Source organism: Ascaphus truei, chromosome 9, assembly GCF_040206685.1.
Source record: "Ascaphus truei isolate aAscTru1 chromosome 9, aAscTru1.hap1, whole genome shotgun sequence".
NCBI classification, from domain to species: domain Eukaryota; kingdom Metazoa; phylum Chordata; class Amphibia; order Anura; family Ascaphidae; genus Ascaphus; species Ascaphus truei.
This window is the reverse complement of record NC_134491.1, coordinates 69443252-69466503: the sequence shown is the minus strand read 5'-3', so window position 1 is coordinate 69466503 and position 23252 is coordinate 69443252. Positions and strand designations below refer to the sequence as shown.

The 23252-nt window shown below is 44.6% G+C and overlaps 1 protein-coding gene across 2 annotated transcripts in view; it reads left to right on the top strand.

The window, feature by feature from the left end:
• TRIM33 (tripartite motif containing 33) overlaps nt 1–23252 on the top strand; it is a 134395-nt gene that overhangs the window by 41391 nt on the left and 69752 nt on the right. The window contains exons 1-3 of one of the 2 annotated variants that reach the window (XM_075615337.1): nt 12803–12923; nt 22372–22489; nt 22738–22885. In XM_075615337.1, coding sequence (XP_075471452.1) covers nt 22855–22885 — 31 coding nt within the window. In that variant the 5' untranslated portion in view covers nt 12803–12923; nt 22372–22489; nt 22738–22854. Of the gene's footprint in view, nt 1–12802; nt 12924–22371; nt 22490–22737; nt 22886–23252 lie in introns of those variants that run through there. The other variant, XM_075615336.1, reaches the window with a different exon arrangement.

Genomic DNA, 23252 nt, shown 5'->3' with positions numbered 1-23252 from the left:
GTATTACCTTATGTTTATTGCCCCTCTGTCCTGGTGGGGGGCACTTCTTATAAGTCAGGGGGGATCCCCTCGTGGGTCCCACTTGGCCTCCCGCTATCTCTGCGGTATTCCCCGCACTCTGCAGGGGGGGGGGGGGGCGCTCCTGGGCACCGCCAACTCCTCGGGGCTCTCCAAGGCAAGGAGCCTATTCTCCGTAGCCTCTCTCAGGCTTGTGCGGGTTGCGGAGGGGGGGGGGGGGACATGTGTCTGCGGCTGGAAGCAGGGACTCACGCGGTCTCCTATACTGCGCTCCGGAGCGTCGGAACGGATCTCTTCGGATCGTCGCGCGGCTTGTACTTTGCTGCCGGAGGTACTCTGCTTGATGTTTAGCCCGGTATGGAGGTTTTTATGCGGTTTTTATTATTTTATTAGGGGTTATACTGGTGGAGGGCTCGGGCGCCTTTCCCTTAAGCTGCTATTATCAGCGACGTCACCGGAAGTCTCGAAATTTTTATTTTTTAACAAAAACCATACACTTATTAAATTTTTTCCAAGCATTAAAATTAAATGTAGAAGGAGACTTCCGGTGACGTCACCACGGATGGCTGACTAGGTGAGGAGCTCCCGACACCCTAAGAAGAAATTAGCAGCGCAATCCCCCCCACACCAAACCGCCCGATTTCAACTCCCACTATAGTACCCAACACAGGCGAGATGGCGGCTAAGTCAAAAAAGAGCCAGAACACCGTCGCGAAGTTCTTTGCCCCTGCGCCGTGCAGGGCTGGAGCCGAACCCGGACTCCCAAGATGGCGCCGAGGAGCTTGGCGAGCTTCAATAGCAGCTTGACTAGGACCACCCCGTCCTCAAAGAGTTTTTTGACTCGTTGATCCTCAAAATGAGGAAAGGGGTGCAATAGGACACAGAGAAAGGCCCTGCAAAGCATCAGAGCAGACCTGGGAGCCCTCTCTGGGAGAACCGATGAGCTGGAGGTCAAAATCGAGGGGGCCATCAGCTCCCAGTCTGAGACTCGGGAAGAAGTTGAGAGATGCGGCGAAGCAATCAGGGACCTCCAGAACGCTCTGGAGGACCTTAAAAACCGCTAAAGGAGGCAGAACATACGCCTCAGAAACATACCTGAAGCAATCTCCCACGAGGACCTGCAAGCCTTCCTCTGCAGAGTTTTCCTCCAACTGGTGCCAGGCCTCTCCGAGCATGAGCTCCTTATGGATCGGGCCCACCGTGCCCTGGGCCCAAAGCCAACAGACCCCAACCGCCATAGGGACGTAATAGTAAGGCTACATGGGTATACCACCAAGGAGCGAGTAATGAATGCCGCCAGGGGCCAACGCAGCATACAAGTGGACGACGCAGACATCCAATTGTTTAACGACCTGTCCAGAACCACAATGATGAAGAGACGGGAGCTGAAGCCCCTTACCAACTACCTTCGCGACCAGGGAGTCAAATATCGCTGGGGGTTCCCTTTCAAGCTGGTGGTGCTCCGCAACGGGCGCCACTTCACAATCTCAGCCCCGGAGGATGCGAGAGACTTCCTCAAAGCCCTAGGGATCCCCCCACCACACACCGACAACCGCCCCCCCCCGTCAAGTGGCAGGGTCGGACCCTCCAGACACCCCCCGAGCATCCGAGAGGCTGGCCAGCCAAAAATCTCGGTGACTGAGCGGTCTACCCCCCCTGAGAACCATGCACGCCCGGCTGGATGAAGACTGACCACGCACCCCACGGTCCCAGGCCTGCACAGTCTTCTGTGGATCCCCCTACCTGAGGTGTCGGCTCCCCACGAGCCGCGACGGCATCCATCCTGCCTCCCACATAACTACCAGCAGAGTACGCTCCAGCTAAGTCCTGGTGAACACTAAAGATGGCCACCATGGAAGTTCTGCGTCCCCAGGCGCTCCAAGAACGCCCAGCAGCACCTCAGCGAGCTGCCTCCTGCTATCGCCCCCCGCCCCACTACCCCCATCCGTCCCCCTTCCCCCCCCCCCCCACCTTCCCACCCCCCTCCCCCCCCCCAAGAAACCTCGCTACTCGCCTGGGTCCGCTTTTGATCTTTGGTCCCCTCCCCGGCGGGGATCCTGCCCACGGCCGGTCTCCCCCAGGAGGTGGAGTCGGGCCTAATCCAGGACTGCTGCCATCCCGCCCGAACCCCGATTGGACCTGAAGCGCCTTGCCAGCTATGGACATCTATCCGGATACCCCCCCCCCCCCCATTCCGGTCCAGAGGAGATCAGGTCGTATAAATGCGTCTCGACCCCCCCGTGCACCCCCCCCACCCACCCCCACCTATCCCTCCCCAATATACCCCTAGACCACCCTCACCCCCTCCCCTATAGTAAGCCTAGGGAAAAGGCTTTCCCGATCTAAGCATACCCACGCAAGGTTGCCCGATCAGAGCTTAGAGCACCCAGAACACATACGCACCACTAGACCATGTGCCCAGCTGAAAAGTAATATAGGAGCGTTGAATGGACTTTGTGTATGCTCCTGACTTTGCCACCTGCCATAGTGCCCCCCCCTCCCCCTCCTCCCCATCCCCCCGCCTCCTCCCCCCCCCCCCCCGCAACACCTCAAGGACAAGCGCTACATGGCCTATCTATCCCTATGCAATGGTGTCCACCCAGGGCTAAGTGAGCCCAGAACGCAGTTGTGCTCCCAGACCCGCGGATCAGTTGAATTATGCTTTAGGAGCACTGTTTAGACATTGTACATACCTGTGACCCAGTCTTCTGCCACGGTTCCCCCCCCCCCCCCCACAATGGCCCCAAGAAAAGGTGTGTCTGAATTAGGTATACTCATGCAATACTGTCCACGCAGGACCAAGAGCTCCCAGAATGTATATGTGTCCGTTGACCAGCTGCTCGGCTGAAACATGATTTAGGAGCACTGTTTAAGCACTGTATAGACCTGTAATTCCGTTGTCTACCATGGTGTCCGGTCTTCCCCTTCCCCCTTCCCTCCCCTTCCCCCTCCCTCCCCTTCCCCTCCCTCCCCTCCCCCTCACCCCCTCTCCCTCTCCCCCTCCCCCTCCCCCTCCCTCCCCACCCCCAAGATCCAGAGAAAAGGTTTATCTGAGCTTTGTATACCCATGGGTTACACTTATGGTTTACCCCCGCTGCAGCTTATGTGTAAAGTTTAGGAAATGGTGCTACAAGGGGCATATAACTTAGTACATAGTGGACAGACAGAACCCCTATAGAAAGCACTCTGATCCTATGTGAAATGGTGAAATTCTTAAAATGACTTTATTAAATGACACTATCGTTAAAATATTGGGGTTTAAAACAATGATTAAATAGTACCAAGTGATTCTTACTCTATGGATAGGTATATCCAGATGAGTGTACAGTGGTGTATTAATGTCCGGTGTTAGGATAATTCACCGGCCCTAGTAGTCCTCTATGGAGTGGGTCTGCTAGGGTTGTGATATGGAGGTAACGGAGATTTTAGCCACAAATGTAGTGCCCCTGTAATTTAGTACTAATAGGTGCACTAATAAATAGGACCTGTACTATGCTGTTATTGTACTACAGCTATTAGTACATTATAGATGCGATGTAGCGGATCTAGGTCTAGGTGCACCTAATGTTGTGTTCCTAGCACTAACTCCTGTGGTGGAGTTTATGAATATAGTAACGTAGTGCTTGACACATATAAATTCCAAGTATAATAGGATGATACTCGAAAGAACATTAGTACTGTAAAATGTATTGCAGGTGAATATGGTGGCATTGCTGTAACTACTGTATAAGCTTATACTGAGTTATCAGCTGAGTACTGATCCTTGTAGGGTGCATATACCGGTCAACTTGAAAGACCTTCCCCTAATTGGATCAGTGCTCCTCACATGTGGTGGTAGTCTGGCACTCCAGGGGTTAATTCCTGGTTTGGTTGCCGTTTTGCTTAGTATATTTCCCCCTTAAGCTTAATGCTGTGGTAGGGGATTAGCATTCAGGCTTCCTATGTTAGTGTAATAATATACGGCCAGAATTGTTGTGTGCCGTTACTATTGGGTGACTTTTAAGATCATTGGATCTTATGACAGTCCATTACTGTGCACGGGCTGGGACACGCTGACTCTCTGAAGGGACAGAAACACAGCCCACACACCGACATGTTTCGTCCCACGGGACTTTATCAAGGTGTCCATACACTTGTATGAGCGTCAATCTCTACGTTTATAGTTATTACTAGCTAGAATAAATAGGGAGCGCCCCAGTCTTTTCCTTTTTTCCTTTTTTACACTATCCGGATCCCCCATCTCCATTCTGAATATATACGCCCCTAATAATAACCAAACCCAATTCCTCCAGAATCTACTTGGTTCATTAGATCAATCGGTGCTCTCCTCGCTACTGCTAGTTGGAGATGCCAACACGGTCCTTTGCCCAGACCAAGACAAATCCACTCAGCCCGCGACACCACACACTGCTCAGACACAGAAAAGGCCAAAAAGTTTCGGGAAATCCTGAAAAACTATTCCCTGTCAGATATTTGGAGTACCCAGCACGTGGGCCAGAGGGACTACACGTTCTTCTCAGCCCCCCATCAATCTTACTCGCGGATTGACTACTTTCTAGGTATCAATAATGTTCTCCTGGCATCCTCCCACTCCAATATAGGCCCAATTACCTGGTCAGACCACGCCCCTATCGAACTCACCCTCTCTCTGCCGTTCGTCAAAACCTCTGCGTACAAGTGGAAACTGAACGACTCGCTCCTTAATGACCCCAAGGTGGTCAAAACCATCAAACAAAAACTAAACACCCTTTTTCAAATAAATTACGGTTCAGTCTTGGCAGCAGCAATGCTCTGGGAAGCGCACAAAGCTACCATTAGAGGAGACCTCATCTCTAGCCTCTTATAAGAAAAAAACGAAACTCAAAGCGCAAAAAGAACTCACTGAAAAGATCTTGGCCCTAGAACTCCAACACAAGCAGTCCCCTTTGAAAAAAGTGTTCAGAACCCTTGATAAGACGAGAACAGAACTCAAAGTACTGCAGCTTGACGAGGTAGAGAGAGCTCTGAAATGGACTAACCAGAAGTTCTACGATAGGGGCTATAAAGCAGATAAACTCCTGGCCTCGAAACTTAGAGGCGTGAAGACCAAAGCCCAGATCACAAAAATCCACACCAGAAACGGGCAGATAACATATAACGAGAAGGAAATTGCGCAGGAATTCGCAGAGTTCTACAAAGAACTATACAACCTCCACCCCCCCGGCCAGGACCGAGACAGTGCCAAAATAGCCGCAGAATACTTAACCCAATGCAACCTCCCATCCCTTTCAGCGGAAGAACTTGGCTTCCTTAATCAGAAAATAACCCAAGAAGAGCTGTCCCAAGCCATTTCCTCGCTTAAAATAGCCAAGACACCCGGCCCCGACGGGCTTTCTAATGCTTACTATAAAAAGTTCACAGCATCCCTCTCCCCTTACCTGTTGGAAGTGTTCAATTCCTTCTTGGATGGGGAGCCAATCCCAGGCACAATTTCGGCCGCCAACCTTGCCATCATCCACAAGGAACTACAATGCGGTACAATGCAGTAGTTGTAGACCGATCTCTCTACTCAACACAGACCTCAAGCTTTTCAGCAAGATCCTAGCAAACAGACTGAACCCTATTCTCCCCAGATTGATTTATATAGACCAGGTGGGCTTTGTGTCAGGAAGACAGGCCTCTGACAACACCTGCAAAATTATCAACATTATAGACCACGTTCACCTCAATAAGTCTCAGGCCATGATCCTGAGCCTTGATGCCGAAAAGGCATTTGACCGAATCAAATGGTCCTTTCTTGACCAAACTATGCTTCGATTTGGCTTCTCGGGGCCGTTCCTAGAGGGGGTGCGAGCCCTCTAACAACCCTACCGCCCTCTTAAAACTCCCGGGAGGGCTCTCCAATCCAAAATCAATCAAAAATGGAACCAGACAAGGTTGCCCCCTATCCCCTCTACTATTTGCCCTATCAATAGAGCCACTAGCAGCCCGGATCAGAGCCGAACCCAGCATAAAGGGCATCCCAATTGCAGACAGGGAGTATAAAATCTCCCTCTTTGCTGATGTCATTCTGACCTTAACCAACCCGCACACCTCCCTTCCAAATCTCCAGAAAATGTTGGACCAATTTAGTCTAGTGTCCGACTATAAAATAAATATGGACAAGTCCGAGGCGCTCAACATCTCTCTCCCAGACCCTACTTGGAAACTCCTGCAAACCAATTTCAAGTATAAGTGGAATAATTCCCACATTAAATACCTAGGTATAAAAATAATGAGCTCATACAGCTCGCTATATCAAGCTAACTACCCCCCCTCTTCCGCCAGATTAAAAGAGACCTTGAGACTTGGCATACCCACCAGATCTCTTGGTTTGGAAAGATTGTGTCCGCTAAAATGAATGTCCGTCCCCGATTACTTTACTATTTTCAAACCCTCCCAGTCCCAGTCCCGCTAGTAGAACTACGGAGTTTGCAGGCTCATATCCTCCGTTTATATGTCAGCAGCGTAGACCAAGCGTGCCGAGATCAGTACTGTTGGCCTTGAGGACGAGAGGGGGCTTTGGGGCCCGGATGTGGTGAGATATTACCAGGTGGCCAAGCTGAGGCAGGCGGTGGTTTGGAACAACCTCCCGACCTCCAACTGCTGGTTGGAGATAGAAACGCACCACGCGGCCCCCACCCCCCTCTCGGCCTTACTATGGTCCCAGGCCCACAAGGAAAGGAGGCCCCTTAGATTTGAGCTTGGGGCGATGAGGTGCACGTGGTCTACTTGGACAAAAACTAAAGGGAAACATGGCCTAGCTTCATCCCCCTCACAACTCACCCCCATCTTCGGAAACCCGGACTTCCCACCCGGCTGCTCCCGTAACCAATTTGGCCAATTCCAGGGCCTAAATATCAGAGTGATTGCGGATCTTCTGGAAGGCAATGAGGTCCTGTCCTTCCAAGAACTTAAAAATAAGTTCTCCTCCCCAGACCTCCCCATCTTCAAATACCTTCAGATAAGGCACTTCCTGAGAGCCCAATCCCCTAACCTTAAATTTCCAGCATGCACTAGATTCGAGACCTCTGCCTAAAGGGGGAATACCAGAGAGGTTTAATTTCCGAAGTTTATAGAACATTAGAGGCATCCCACACCCCCCCTCACACTCCTGTATGCAAAAATGGAGCGCTGATCTAAATATCCCAATCAACCTGGAGGACTGGGAGGATATCTGGGAAGCTGCCACCAAAACATCAATTTGCTCAATCATGAAGGAAAATATTTATAAAATCTTATTCCAATGGTACCTAACCCCGAGTAGACTGAGCCAGATCTTCCCAGGCACCACAGACGCGTGCTGGAGAGGATGTGGTCAAAGGGGGGACATGCCCCATATTTGGTGGGCATGCCCGGAGATCCAGAGGTTCTGGACCAGGATCCAGAGTCTCTTGACTGAAACTTTGGGACTGGAGGTCCACCTGGACCCTCTGACGTACGTGCTGGGGAGACCAATTGAAGACCTCCCCGCCCCCATAGCCAGACTTACCTCGGCGATCCTTACGGCCGCCAGATGCTGTATCGCCGCGGCCTGGAAACAAGTAAAGGCCCCTTCCAGGAGAACGGTAATTAAAACAATAGACGGGGTCATGAACATGGAGAGACTGACAGCCATGCTGAAGCAGAGAATGCCTCAATTCTATAGAACCTGGGAACCCTGGCCAGGCTCTGGGGCTCCAACACTGCTGCAAGCCCTGGCCCAATTCTGATCCCCTTGGGCCCGAGGGCCGGAGCGCCCTACCCGCCACAATCCCTTCCCCCTCCCCCCTCTTCTTCCCCATGTCGTTCCCAACTATCCACCCGTCCCTCGTCGTCCCCTTTCTTTTTACTACTGAAAGTAGGAAAAAATGGTTTATTGTGTCTCAGAGTACTTCACTGTCATGTGCCTGTATTCCAAAATGACTTGTTATGCTGTGAATGTCACCGTATTATCCACATGTATGTACCTTGCAAGACGCCAATAAAGGAAAAAAATATTAAAAAAAAAAAAAAATTAAATGTTGAAGGACAAGGCTTTGTCTGACCAGCTACTACAATTTTTGCTCCATTCAGGAAATATTCTGAGCATTGTGAGCTTTAGGGCAAATCTAAGTCCTCGGGCATAGACACTACGCCCGTGCGGAGGCGCGCTGAGGCTCAGGGAAAGCAGTGATTTCCCTGGACTTAGAGCGCGCGCCGTCCGTGGGCATGTCCTGGGGGCGGGCCAGTGACGTCACGCAGCTGGTTCGCCCTCATTGGGCGAACCGCTCAAGTGACCGGCCCTGCGCTCCGGCGAGCGCAGAAATTTAACATTTGCTAAGACACGCTTCCGCGCGCCTGCGGAAGCATGCGTGAGCCCCTGCTAAAGCTTCTCATTGCGGCTACAGGGGCTCAGTGCCAAGCGTGAGCGCGCCTCAGCACAGATCAGCGCCTAAGCGCTGACCATGCCCGAGGCCTAAGATTAGTCGGTTATGCAATACTGTTTAGTTAACTGGTGATCTTGTACGTAGTTGGAGGTTCACGAATACTGGCAGTACTGGGTATGGAGTTGCAAAGTAAGATGAGCTTTGATGCTTGAAATATACCAATACCAACATATCTGTTTCAGACAGATGGTTAAGTATTACGTTTTTGGTCCCTATTGAATGCACCGTGCGGTAAAACGCCACTTCTTCACGCCCCCCACCCCTGCAATCCCGGGCAACGCCGGGTATATCAGCTAGTATTGAATAAGGCTCGAGAGGCCACTAATTTTAAAATGACGGTTGACACCACATCACTGTTGGAGCATGTAAATGACTTCAGTTACTTTGTGATAAGGTACCGTATTAAGTAATGTGATAAGGAGCCCATGCGGTTTCATGGATTTATAGTCTATCTGCCTCTTTTGCATTGCATGTTTGCTTTGCTGCTGCTTGTCAATTTGTCATTTGGCTCCAGCAAATCTATTCTGGTTAACTGCATTGCAAGCAGAATCTTGCACACTATTTTTAATTGAAATGTAAATTGAAACTGCAATTCAATCATAATTATAGTTATTGAGTGTAATCTTTCTGACATGACGGCTCTTACAATGGTTGTCTGTGAAATGCTAATGGTTTTTATTTTATTAGATTCTATTTTTATAGTTGTGCATTTCTCCTTGCCCGGCTTTAAAGGAGTTTACATGGAGTTGAACTATATACATAGCAATGTTCCGTTTCATACCTGTGCAGGCTAGGTGTGGATATACAGATAGAATGATAGGTGCCAGGAATTTTTATGGTACAAAAAGAGCTTTATTCAAACCAGTTTATAAGGCTCGCCATTCAAGGACATACTTCCTGTTGGACATAACCGGTGGCAAATCATAAAATTACTCATATATTATCATAAATCATAAATTTGTGTAAGGAATCGGGGAACACGTCCCCTGCGGCGTTTTTCCTCCTTACATGCTGCAGCGCGCCTCCCCGCTCTTGTTACAGTGCGCGCACGCACCCGCAGCTCTTCAGTTTGTGCCACGGAGCTTGGCTCCGCCCCTGGTCGCGTCACGCGTGGCGTGCGCACGTGACGGCGTGCACCGGTCCCCAGCTGCGTGGCAAGTATTCCTAATTGCCCACTTGTCTCCTGCAGCCTATCTTGTCACCGCAGAGGCCACACATTTGCTCCGCCTCCCTTGCTATTGGTTCCTGTTTACTTTAAAAGACTGAAGACCTTGCTGAGCATAACCTGTGTAGCCTTGTGTTGCTATGTGTATCCTGACGTAACTACGAGAAAAAGATTGAACACGATTTGGTGTTCATGGAAGGATAACCAGGAGGAAACCACAGCTCTCTTGAATGTTGCTGCCAATCTGAAGTTTGCCAAAGGGCACATCGATGATTCACAACACCCCTGGAACAATGTTCTCTGGGCAGACGTGTACAGGGTGTAACGTTTCTCATTGAGGCCAAAAAGTTCTGTTTGGCGAAAACCAAAATTGTGTTGAAACAGAAGAGCCTCATCCCAATCGTCAGGCATGGTGGTGGGAGTGCGATGATTTGGGGCTTTTTTGCTGCCTCGGGACATGGGTGGTTTGCCATCATTGACACAACAATGAATTCTGCATTGTATCAGAAAATTCTCGATTAGACTGTCAGGCAATCTGTCTGTGAGCTGATGCTGAAACGAAAGTGGGTGATGCAGCAAGGTAATGATCCTAAACATAGAAGCAGATCTAAAAAAGAATGGCTGCTCTAGAAATTCATTGTTTTACAATGGCCCAGTCAATGTCCGGACTTGAACCCGATCGACGTAGTGTTGCAGGGCCTGAAACGAGCTGTCCATGCAAGGAAGCCCTCAAATGCCACTGAGTTGAGGCAGTTATGTAATGAGGAATGGGCCAAAATTCCTTAAAACGATGTGAGACTGAACAAAAGTTACTGGAAAAATCTTAGTTGAAGTAATTGTTTTCAAGGGGGTGCCACTAGGTACTGAATCTAAAGGTTCACATCATTTTTTTTTTTTTTCCCCCACACACAGATATTGAATGTTGAATCATTTGTGGATAAAAATGTTGAAAAAGTATCATGTTTTTTGTTTGTTTGATCAGGTTATCTTTATCTATTTTTACTTACCGTAGATTAAGATCTAATAACATTTTAGGTTTGAAATGTGAAAATCCTATGGGGTTCACAAACTTTTTCTCGACACTGTGTATCGTGAATGAGCATTGCTGTCCTCTATGAAGGGGGTGTCCACTTGATAAACAAAACCTGACATTGCTCTGCTCCAGCAGTCCCTGTCTTTACTTTGAGGCTTGATGTGACCATGAAGAGTCTGACACTACAGTGACATGTAACTATAAAAAGAAGATGGTAGTGCCTGCCATACACCTCTACATTTAGCAGGTTTTTGTTCTTGCAAAAGTCTGTACATTTCTTTCCATTAAAGTCTAAAACTTGTCAAATCGGGTTTGGGATTTGTTAGCGCAATAACATTCTATACATTAAAGAAACATTAGGGGAAAATTCAGTCCATATGTATATTGAATTTGCTATTTACTTATTCTAAAGGCAAAAATCAGACCTGTCCAATTAAAACTGGTATAGCAAAGAGCCAGATCTAAATAAAAAAAATTCTCCTCCGTTGTACACTCTGGCATTAAATTAAATTTGTTCATATTCCACTTTGATCTTGTAATCTTCATGTTTAATGTTCTGAGCACACTTTCTCTTTGCTTCATAGAATTTTATAGATGCATATACAGTATAAACATTTTCGTTAACTTGGATATAGCAATATGCTAGAAAGATGTTGAAGGGTTTTTCTTTTAAATAAGTGTTTTTTACTTTGAGTATCATGAAAAAACATTTGTAACCTTTTTGCATTTTCCAAACTTATGTAAGATGTATAGAATGAGTGTTGGAATAATTGTGAATGCTTCAATGATGAAATGATTATTTTTCAGTTTGCCATAGAATTACACTTTGTATTTTTTACAAGGGGAGTTAGGGTTACTTGGAGCTGTGGTAATTTCAGCTCTGGGCACCCCATCTAGTGTTCCTGAGATCACTCCCGAGCAAGGTGCTGCCGGTTGCATTTACTTTAATGGAAACAAAATGGCTTTTAATGCGCCACTGTTAAGAGGCACAATAGGAAGCCACAACTGTATCGGTCATGGCTTCGTATTGGCCCTCGTTATGGGATTTAAATCCCAGGAAGTAGCCGTGGCACCTTTCCGGTTGTGTATCTCAGGAGCCAGGAAGTCTGAGCTGAAATGAATCTGATTAATATCTCCATAATTGGGTGGACCGACTAGGTCAGTACAGTCCTACACTACTGATTTTTTTCTGATCTACACACATTTGGTCCCCCTGTTGACGAATACTTGTATCTCTCCACTCCATTGACTGTTTATTATGGTATATCCACCTTACATAGGTGGAGCAATTTGGGGACACAGCTTTAACACTGGTAACCTTGTCTGCTATTTGGAATGGTCAGCCTAGGTCTACATTGCTGACCCATTTTGATTCTCTTCTGGGAATTGCTGCATATGCATCTTTTACTTGTGTCTATGCAGATATCCCGACTGATACAGTATCTCGTGTAAATGGTGCATACTTGTTGAAACTGTACAGCCACATGACTTATTTATTAATTTGATACCTCTTAACATTCGCATAAGCATATGAGTGTTGTGCCGCCTCTGTCCATTACCAGAGAGATTGGCTCCTCGGTACAGACTCCTCCCCCACCTTGGGGTATAACAGGCGCATGGATGCCTTCTGTATGTTGCTCCCCCGCCCCCCGAAGAAGTGACTCGTCACACGAAATGTGCATCAAATGTAATCAATTGATGAGGTCTATAACTGCTTCATAAAAATAAATCTTCACCCTGTTTTGGACAGAAACTTACTAATACTTTTGTAAAAATTGGCAGAAAAGCTGTCAATGAATGCTGCATCCTTCTTAAATCGTGACTAATGTCTTACACATACATTTTCATTAGCAATTTTTCTAATATTCTAAATCTAAAGGCTACAGACAAATATATAGAAAAGCATACTACAATTTGCAAATAGAGTAACTACAGTCAAAAGGGTTGGTATTGGGTGTGCTTTTCGTGTTCCCAAGTAATGTGAAATGATGATAAATTAGCTGTATGAACAAATTGCAGTCCTTGCAGCAGGTTTTATGTTCAATGTGTAGTGGTACTGTTATTTCTTTGACAATGGATGTAAAATAAAGTCCAACAAGTGAACAGATTGCAATTACCTGAACTGCTTGTAACTGGTTTTTTTTTCTTCCTTTCCTTTGCAGTTGGTGTAATAAGGTGCCCAGTATGCAGACAGGAATGCAGACAGATAGATCTGGTGGATAATTATTTTGTGAAAGACACCTCTGAATCACCAAGCAGCACTGATGAAAAGTATGAGCAGGTATGACATTTTATAATGTATGTAGTCTCTGGTAGGGAAACAGTATTACATAATTTAGTTGTATTACTTGTGCATACTTGACAAGTTACAATAATGTAGCTCAGGGGTGCTATAGAAAAAAAGAAAACAAAACTGAGCACCAATTGTGTTTTAAAGTGACAATAAATAAAAAACAATTATTAATCCTAGTAAATAGAACAGGCACCTGTACCGACGAGGAGAGGCAAAACAGCGGGCACCACGATGCAGGAAGAAATTTTCAGAGGCTGGACTGTGCTGTATACGAAATCCTTTATTGATACATGGTTAAAAAGAGGAGGGGAGGCATGCCCCTGCACCTCTAACGCGTTTCACCCGGCAATTGGGCAACAATTATTAATCCTAGTAAAGACTACTCAACACTGAAAAACTAATTTATTTGAATATCCTATCTCTAATAAAGTGCACCCTCATTGAAGATAAAAAGAACACTAATGTGATAAGTCTGTGATAATATAATCCAAAATACATATATCTTCAATATAAATGGGAGTCTGCTGCTTGTCAATGTGGATGGCTCAGCCACATAGGTAGACATGAAAAAGAAAAGACATAGTGTAATAAAGTACAGTATTTCCTCGATTGTAAGACGCCTTCGATTGTAAGACGCACCATCGATTTGGCCCTTACACTCGAGGAAAATTACTTTTTCAATTACAATGTTTCAGGAGAGGTCCCATGTCAGCGGAGGATGAAGCGGGCGGTGGCGGCGGCAGGAGAGGTCCCACGTCTGCAGATGGTTGAAGATGGACAGCGGGTGTGTGTGCGGCAGCAGGCAGGTCCAAAGTGTGCAGGTGAATGAAGATAAGACACCAGGCATGCGGTGGGGTGCGGCGACAGATCATCATAATAGCAGAAGAGCTGAGCAGGAGCAGAGCAGCATAGGGGAACGGCTTGGAAGGTGCACACTGTACTCGGAAGTCAGACACCGGTCAACGTCTGGTGTTAGTGGGCACCTCCAAAGCCGTTCCCCAACCCTGCTCCTGCTCAGCTCTCCTGCTATTATGATCTCCTGCTGCCGCACCCCACTGCACGTCCGCTGTCTTCTTATCTTCATTCACCTGCAGACTTGGGACCTGTCCTGCTTGCATCACCGCACTCCGCCCGCTGTCCATCATCAATGATCTGCAGACGTGGGACCTCCCTACCACCGCCTCACACTTCGTCCTTCGCTGACATGGAACCTCTCCTGAAACATGTTAAATTTTTTTAATACATCGATTCTAAGACACACTCCGATTTCAGACATGTGAAAATCGAAAAAAAGGTGCGTCTTAGAATTGAGGAAATAGGGTAATTATAATACAACAATCGTGGTAATAAATGCACGTACAAGAATATCACTTAAAGGTGCAGGCATATTCAGGGTACGTTACCACTCATGGAAACAGACTTGCTCCATGGCTAGCTGCCACAATCATCAGCCTCCGGTCAGATGAAGACATCCTTGGATTCAGGAACTATTAGTCCATAGAGTCCTTCACACGGTAAGAGTCCACTGGGAAGTACCACGATTACGGCACACGGGTGGAAAACTAACTCCCTCACTGGCGGCTTAAGGGCTCACTTAGCCCTAGCTATAAGCCACTGACGTAACGCCTGGGTACCTTTTATATCTCATCAAGTTAGAATCACTTTGGTGATAGATTTTTAAATGGTGAGGTACTGTGTTTATCCATACAGAGTCTCTAATATTCCTAGCATGCTTTTGGATTCTTGTTTTATATAAAACGTTTAGTGCGGCCTGTATAGTCGAGTCCACATGGGCACTCCAGCATATAGACTACATAAGAAGTCTTGCATGATATGCAATCCTCTATTGGGTATTTTATATTAGTGATGGAAGAAGTAATGAACTTCATGTCACTATGTAGAAGACTGCAGGCCCTACACTTACCGCAACTGATGTTACCCAGTGTCACGATGTGCTCACCACAAACAAGGCCGGGCCGAGGTGGGGATGGATATAAACACCATCCACAGACACATGGGCGCGTCTAGAGTGTAGGTTGGTCGAAGTAGCCGGGTCAGGGTTGTAGCGGTACGGATAGTCAATATACTTGCCGGGGTCTGGGTTGGAGAGGTACTGATAGTTACTATTAGCCAGGTGGGAAGGTGAAGGGTTTAACCACGCTCACTAATAAAGGTTCAGCCCACTTTGTTACCCCTGATCCGTGTGTTGGGGTCCTAGAGTGTCAGCCCTTGGACCCAGATGTCCTAAATGCATTACCGTGACTATGTGCACATTATGTGACATTAAAGATTTGTGTGTTTTGCCTTTCCTGGGATGCTGGGACCAGGAGATTTCTAGGCTGAGAGTTTCAGGGTAGGTTTGACGGAGAGACTTCATTCAGATTGCGTCTATTTAGTGGGGTTCCAAAAAGTTACTGGAGACCCCAAAAATGTACCCTGGTTTCAGGTTAGATTCCCAGCTACATTGAATAGCAGTGCTTCGGTCAAAACCCTACCACGAAAAACGTTCTTGCAACATGCCGCAAGATCCCTCCTGCAGCATCGTCCAGACAAGGTAAATGGGTATGAAGGGGTTAAAAGATACCTACAGATATACACGGAGTCCTTAGTATTGCAGATGCTCCGCAGTATAGCAGAGGTACCCAAATATGTCCAGCTACCCTGAGCCGAGTATAGGGGTTCAGGGGGTGCTCCAGCTAGGTGACAAAGCTGAGCATGTTTGCAGTGTGTAAGTTTTAAAAGTTATTTCTCTGTGTGCCAAGAATGAGGCTAGTGAGGGTAGGTTAATTATACCCTCACTCCATCCCTGACACCAGAAAAAGACATATATTTTACCACACATAAGACAGGCACAGTATATTTTATTAAATAATTATATTTAATGGGTATATGTACTGGTAACCTGTAAATGAACTGTGGAATTTCTAAGTCATGGCTACCAGGCTCGGTGCCTATGGGTCTGGGAGAAAGCCAAGACTTGGAAACCTCAGATGCTAGAGGTGTGAACCATTTGTTAGCAAGAAAGGCCAAGTGAAGCACCTACACATACTCACCTTAAAGGCGCCATGTGTCATTGAGCCGGTGGGGGGTTTTGAATAGTGAGTGGGCAAGATGGCGTTTTGTGCACATGCTCTCACTGTTCTGAAGCCAGAGGTGCCAGCCTTCACAAACCTGCTAAGTGTGAGAGTGGCTAGGGATGAAATTCCCACACCACTGGTTGGAGGGCAAGCTGTGGGATGGCCTGTCCCAAAGTGTATAAGATAGCTACTCGCCCTCCCAGAACTCTCTCTGCTGTTGTTCTTTCTTGGGTGTTCCATGTGTTCCTATGTGATTCCATGTGTTCCTAAGTGATTCCAGAAGTCCAATTTGCCATAAGGGCAAGAACGGGTTGGACCAGGCCCAGAGACGCCTTGGTACGATTGCAAGGAGGAACGCTGCAGGACTTTTTAAATCAGATTGTTTTCTAAGTCTCCAATTCAGCACTGGACTGTTTTAAAGTCTTTATTTCAACTAGGAAAGTCAGTTTGTCAACCCCAGATCCCCAGTAAGTGTATTTTTTTCCATCTATTGTAATTCAATGTGTTTGCCTGTTTTTATGGAATAAATTACAATTTCTTTTCTTATTGGCTTTGCTCAATGATATGATCCCGGTGTAGAGGTGTTTTTGGCCTGATCTCCCGTGACACCTGTTTCCGGGTTGGAGAGAGAATGGTTTTGTACGGATGCCGAGGCAGGGTTGGAGAGGTGCGGCTGGTCAGAGATAGCCAGGGTCAGAGATACGGAAGAGCGGAGTCCAAAAGGAAGGCTGGGTCGGTACACGTAGAGCTGTGAACAGAGACACAGGACAAGACTGCGGAGGCTAGGATGTGATGAACACAAGGGAACATAGGATTATGCTCAGCCAATATGCCAGTGGCACAGCTGAGCATATAAGGAAGAAGGCAGGAGGTGCAGAGAAGGTGCGTCTGTAGTTGGCGGCTACTATTGGACGTTCTGTGATGCAGGACAGGTGTCGGGGAGGGGCTCCGGTGATAAGTGGAAGGTGCATGTCCTGCGCATGCACGCTGCATGATGTCGACGCGTGGGCGGAGTCCAGGGTGGCCAGAAGGAGCATATAGCTGCGGACAAGATACTCTAGTGTTTCTTAATTATTGCCTGGATCTTTTGGCTGCCTGAATTAAAATTGGTAATAAAGAGTACCCTCACAATATTATCAGATTTATTTGATACTATATTTTTGGTTTATTTAACAGTAAAGATTTCCTATCCATTCCCCTGACTTTAGCTAGGGCTGAGGAGAGTAAATCAGCACTGTACCCTCTCTGAATAAACTTATCAAACAGATGATCAGACTGGACCTTAAAGTCTGCCTCCAGACCACAATTCCTCTTAAGACACTTGGACTGTCCTAGCGGTATGTTATCAATCTATTACCTTTTGTGGTTACTGGAGGCTAACCATACATTTAGTGTCCTCTTAAAGGTTTATGTCGTTATTACATTATCAGGTCTGTTCTCAAGAGGCATCTGTGGTGGCAGTGAATTTAAGATTACATTTATTGTCATTAAGGTAAGTTACAAAGGGCTCTATGGACTCCAAATCACAATCCCAGATACATAGTATATTGTCTATAAAGCGTTGCCATATTATCACATTAGAGGCAAACTTTGGAAATAAGTGTTAAAGTGACACAAATGCATCCACTAAATGGGGAATTTGTTCTCATCTCCAAACATATTCTCTCCCATAATTATTTTCTTTTCCCGACGCCAGTTCTATGTGCAGATTTGTGGGACAGTAATGGGGACACGTTTTGCCCCCAGTTACGCAAATCTGTTCATGGGATTTTGGGAACAGGAATGTATTTGGTCTCATAATCCGTTAGCCTCTAAAGTGATATGGCAACGCTTTATAGACGGTATATTGTGTATTTGGGATGGTGATTTGGATTCCATTGTCCATTGTAACTTACCTTAATTTGATGAGGTATAATGGTATCCGTGGTACTCCCCATTAGGCGTGGAGGAGGCTAACGGCTCTCTCCAAACAAGAGACCTTTTGGATTTATCAGATGGAGACCCTGGCCCCTAGCGGCCTAAATGAAGAGCTTGATGTTTGTATTGACAGAATCTAATATAGTGACCAATCACCTTTGACTCATTGACTAGGTTGAAAAAATGCTGTTGTAATGGCGATCACTGCCCTCCGAAAATTAGAACGAACCAAGCGCAATTAATCCAGATAAAAAAATCATTTATTGGTCAAAAATAGAGCAGTAGTACTCTGACGCGTTTCGTCCTGGATAGCGGACTTTATCAAAGAGTAAAAAATCTGATCCACAGGTGATCCTTAAATAGGTATAGCCGAAATCCAATTGGTTGGAACACAGGTGGGACTGTAAAAATGTACCTGCTAGTTAATGAATCTAATCACAAGTGCACAACAATGCTACTAGAACTCTGGAGTCGGATATACCCATAAAAGGTATGAACCTGTATGGTAAACAAACAACATAAAACAGATTTATTATAACATAAAATTGAATAACAAAACCAAAATAAAATGAGGTAATAAAAACTGAGAAATGTAAAAACTATGAATAAAAGAGTAATGTGTAATGCCTAGAAGGAAACAATAACTAGCTAACGTAATTGTTGATAATGTATGAAACATACAAAATAGACAATAAAAAAAAAGAAAAAATTCAACATAATCACTTGAAAAATAATAAAAATAATAATTATACAATGATATAGATGATAGAATCTGAAGTAGAATGTATTTACCAATCAAAAGAAATATTGTTATAAATATATTTTTTTAAAAAACCTCACGTCTAGAAATTAGAAATAAAGATTATAAATAATTTAAATAAAGAACATGCTAGAGATGGGAATAAACAAAACTCGGTCTACAATAAATATACTATGGGCACCCCCAATGGGGGTGTCAAAAAATGCTTAAGTTCCCATTCGATGTTGATCCCAAAAGGATGCAGGGTGTCCATAGTATATATCAAGTACATTTCTTGTTTATTTAATTTGTCACTCTATCACCACTCCTGGGATGGAAGGGTATATGTTAAATACCGGAAAAAGTAAAATTCGCTATTCCACCCATGGGACAGGATGAGAAATGTCGAGCCACTGGATGTACTAGGTCTTTCCTTTTTATACAGGTTGGTAAGGGAAGTGTTCCCTAATTGGGTGCTCTAAGATGACGTCGGTGAAGACTTAGATATATAATAAAAGAGTCTTCAGGTGAGTCCAGGATAATGCTTAATGAGCAGTGTTATCTAATCCCCAAATGACACACTTAAAACAATCATATAGTGGCAGCAAATATTGCAGAACACCGTTAAATGACAGACCGCTGTAGGGAAAAAAACCTCTAACCTGACCGGTGTGTTAGTCCCACCCGGCGGGTCCTCTCGGCAGAGAGTGTAAATACTCACATAACTGCCTTCTTGGTGCCGGTGTGCTGCTATGGGGAAAAAAAGGACTGTTCCACTGCTCTCTTCGTAGCGTGCGTCCGTCCCAGCAGCTGATAACAAGGTAGGTGAAAGGACTCTGAGCACTGCAAAAATATCAGGCTGGCGGCAACGTGCATGAAAAAAACTTTATTGTGGCATAAAAGCCCGAATTAAAAAGACATACAAAACAATTCTCTGACGCGTTTCGTCTTACGACTTTATCAAAGACTTTGATAAAGTCGTAAGACGAAACACGTCAGAATTGTTTTGTACGTCTTTTTAATTCGGGCTTTTATGCCACAATAAAGTTTTTTTTCTTGCACGTTGCCGCCAGCCTGATATTTTTGCAGTGCTCAGAGTCCTTTCACCTACCTTTCCTTTTTATAAGTCGCACATGTTCTAATATTTTAGACCATTAAGGCCTGATAGCGCAAGCTATATATTGTTTGTTACATCCACATTGCAAAATATATATAACAAAGCTCGTATGACAATTCAAGAAACGTTTAATGCGATACTTGTTTTTGTTTTTAGATAGAATTTAATGGGATGGGCATATCTACACATTGAGCAATTACCACAAGCAAAGAACCCGGTGGGCATACCCCTGATATGGGGATTCCTTGAACGGGAGTCAAACAAACATGGCAACAGGTGCGAGGCAAGTGTCTTTGCCTTCCTGTAGACAAATTTTATTACCTCCTTGAACTAACCTAGAGATATCTTTGTCTAGTGACAAGGTATTCCAATGTTTAAGAACTGTCACGAATGAATTTTGATTGTCTATTATAGGTGGTTATAAATAAAGGACAAATGGTATCAGTATACGAACGAGATCTAGTTCTATGAAACGAAAGTTTCTTCTTGACAAGTTCCTTCCTATCAAGGGAGTCTGCATAGCTAAAAGCTTCTTTAATGTCTGCATTTTTATAGCCCCTAGTTAGGTACATATCTGACATTTCTTCTGATTGCAAAAGAAACGTATCATTGTCAGAGCTCAATCTCTTCAATCTGATGAATTGAGCCTTGGGGATGCTCTTGATGAGGCAGCCAGGATGACAACTCTGGGCGCAAAGGAGAGAGTTTCTTGAATGCTTTTTCCTAAAAATATCTGTTGGATGCTCATATCATTGTCAATGTACAGGACCAAATCTAAATAATTCACGTAATGTATATTGTGATCATAGGTGAATCTAATATTTAAATCATTAGAGTTAAGTTCGTGAATAAAAGAAAAAGTGAAGTCATCCCATAAATGTACCTCTTGTAAAAAATAATATTCTTATGAAATAAATTTGTCGTGTTGTGCTTCCCATAAATACATTTGCATATGAAGGTGCAAAACTTGTGCCCATTGCTGTGCCTACATTTTGTAAATAAAATTGTGCATCAAATAAAAAATAATTTTGAGTGAGCAAAAAAGTGATAGATTCTAAAAGAGAAGTGCATTGTGAAACAGGAAGATCAGACAAATCCAAAAAGTGACATACCGCTGAGACAGTGTCTGTGCTCGATAATGGAATAAAGTGAGGTCACATCTAGTATGAACCACCTATATTCCACTTTCCAATGTACAGCCTGCACGCTGAAAATGAGATCTGACGTATCTTTAATAAACAAAGGCAAATGAAATACCAAGGATTGCAAAAAGCTGTCCACATACCACGATAAATCATCTCCCAAAGATCCAATGCTCGCAACTAGCGATTTTATGGATCTTTTGGACTTCCGGATATTGGCTAGTGGTTTCTCTCTACTCCCAAAGAGGTTCTAATAATCGTACCTATTCTGACAACTTGACAGTTTAAAAAATAACTTCAGCATAATGTGTTTCTGAGCTGTCCACACCCCGTGTTTCCGGTATTCCACCATCTCCCAAAGATCCATAAATCGCTGGTCGACCCATAGTTGCGAGCATTGGATCTTTGGGAAATGGTTTATCGCGGTATGTGGACCGCTTTTTGCAACCCTTGGTATTTAATTTGCCTTCGTTTATTAAAGATACGTCAGATCTCATTGTCCGTTTGCAGGCTGTATATTGGAAAGTAGAATATAGGTGTGTCACACTAGATGTGACCTCACTTTATTCCATTATCGAGCACAGACACGGTCCCTAATCCTTAACTATCTATAAAAGGGCAAGTTATTAATTGTTGGCATCACAATTCAAGTTGGGATAAGTCTTAAAGCTATAGTGGGTAAAATTATGATTGGACTTTTTCAAAATAATTCCTCTTTACCTAGCAAACATGCAGAGGAAAAACCCGAATTGTGAAATGTTTGTTGGTTACATTGATGTGCTTGTTGGACTTTCCTTCCTTCCTCTCTGGAAACAGAAGTAGTTACAATGAATTGCAACACCATTTCCAAATACTTACATTCTATCTTGGTTTGAGGCAGATTTGCTTTGTGTCTGAGCATCTATCTCGTTGCACAAGAAGATTTTGGCGCACAGATATATGTCTAGATCATTGGTGGGCAACAGGCGTCCCAAGGTCCGCATGCCACCTTCATTGACTTCACCTGTGGTCTCCAACTGCTGGTTACCCCAGCAACCTGTTACTCTCCCCCTCCCCAGTACAGAGGGAGCAAAGATGTTGCTGGTGTGGTTTGTAGCTTCTTCAGCTTCTTCAGCTGCTTAATTACCACGTACTGGTAAATACTGTACTGTCCCAATACTCTTGTGCGGCATTGAAGTATGTCATGTTGCCCATCACTGGTCTAGATGAGTAAGGCTGCCTATATATAAGGCATGTAAAGACTGAACCCATCATATCTAGATTGACCTATTTAGGCCACATGAAGGCGCAGATTTTTTTCTCTAAGAAACGAGATTTTAAACTAGTGACAAACTACAAAGTACAGTATGTTCCTTAATGTCAAAATGCCTTATCTGTTCAGTATGAGATTATCCAGCAGTTTTTGTGTTCTGGAGAAATATTAACTCACACTTTTTTTTTCTAGGGGAGTTCTGAGCTCCAAGTACTGTGTATTTAGAACAGCAACATAAGAATGGATGAACAATTTCAAATCTGCAGTGATCAAGGCTGAGCTATAAAGATGTGTTTAGCAGATTACAAAGGTGGTCATTTTTAAACACCACCTCACCTGTGTTTAGATCCATATTTCTCTACAAATGAAGAAACTCGTTTTTAAAAAATTGTAATTTGTATAAAAAACCGTAGCCAATGTTTGTTCAAGTAACAATTCACCTTTTAATTCTCTCTCATAAATGATTTGACATTCCCTGCAACTTTCGCTTAAAGGTAAATTTGTAGTGCTGAGTAAATATTTAACAAATCCTTATTCCATGTTTTGCTTTTGAATTAGGTTTGTACAAGCTGTGAAGATAATGCGAGTGCAGTTGGGTTTTGTGTAGAATGTGGTGAATGGCTCTGTAAGACCTGTATAGAAGCACATCAAAGGGTAAAATTCACCAAGGACCACATGATAACAAAGAAAGAAGATGTATCTTCTGGTAAGTGACAAACAAATGACTATAAGCTTAGAAATCAGAACAACCTGTACATTTATATTTACATATTAAAATATAGTAAAGTAACAAAGCATGGAGAAATAGGTAGTATGATACTTTTGATTGAACCAACAGACTGTTTATTTACGAGCTTTCGAACCACAGTGTTCTTCATGCGACATGGCAGATGTATATTGGTGAATATACATACCATTTTTATTTATTTTTTGTAGAGATATCATCTAGTTACAATGGATATGGAGAGGCTATGAAATACTATGACTGGGTAGATGCTGGATGGTTAGTGTAAAAATGAACAGGACGCTTAAGAGGCAACTGTATTGTGTAATAGTGATCAAGACAAACAGTA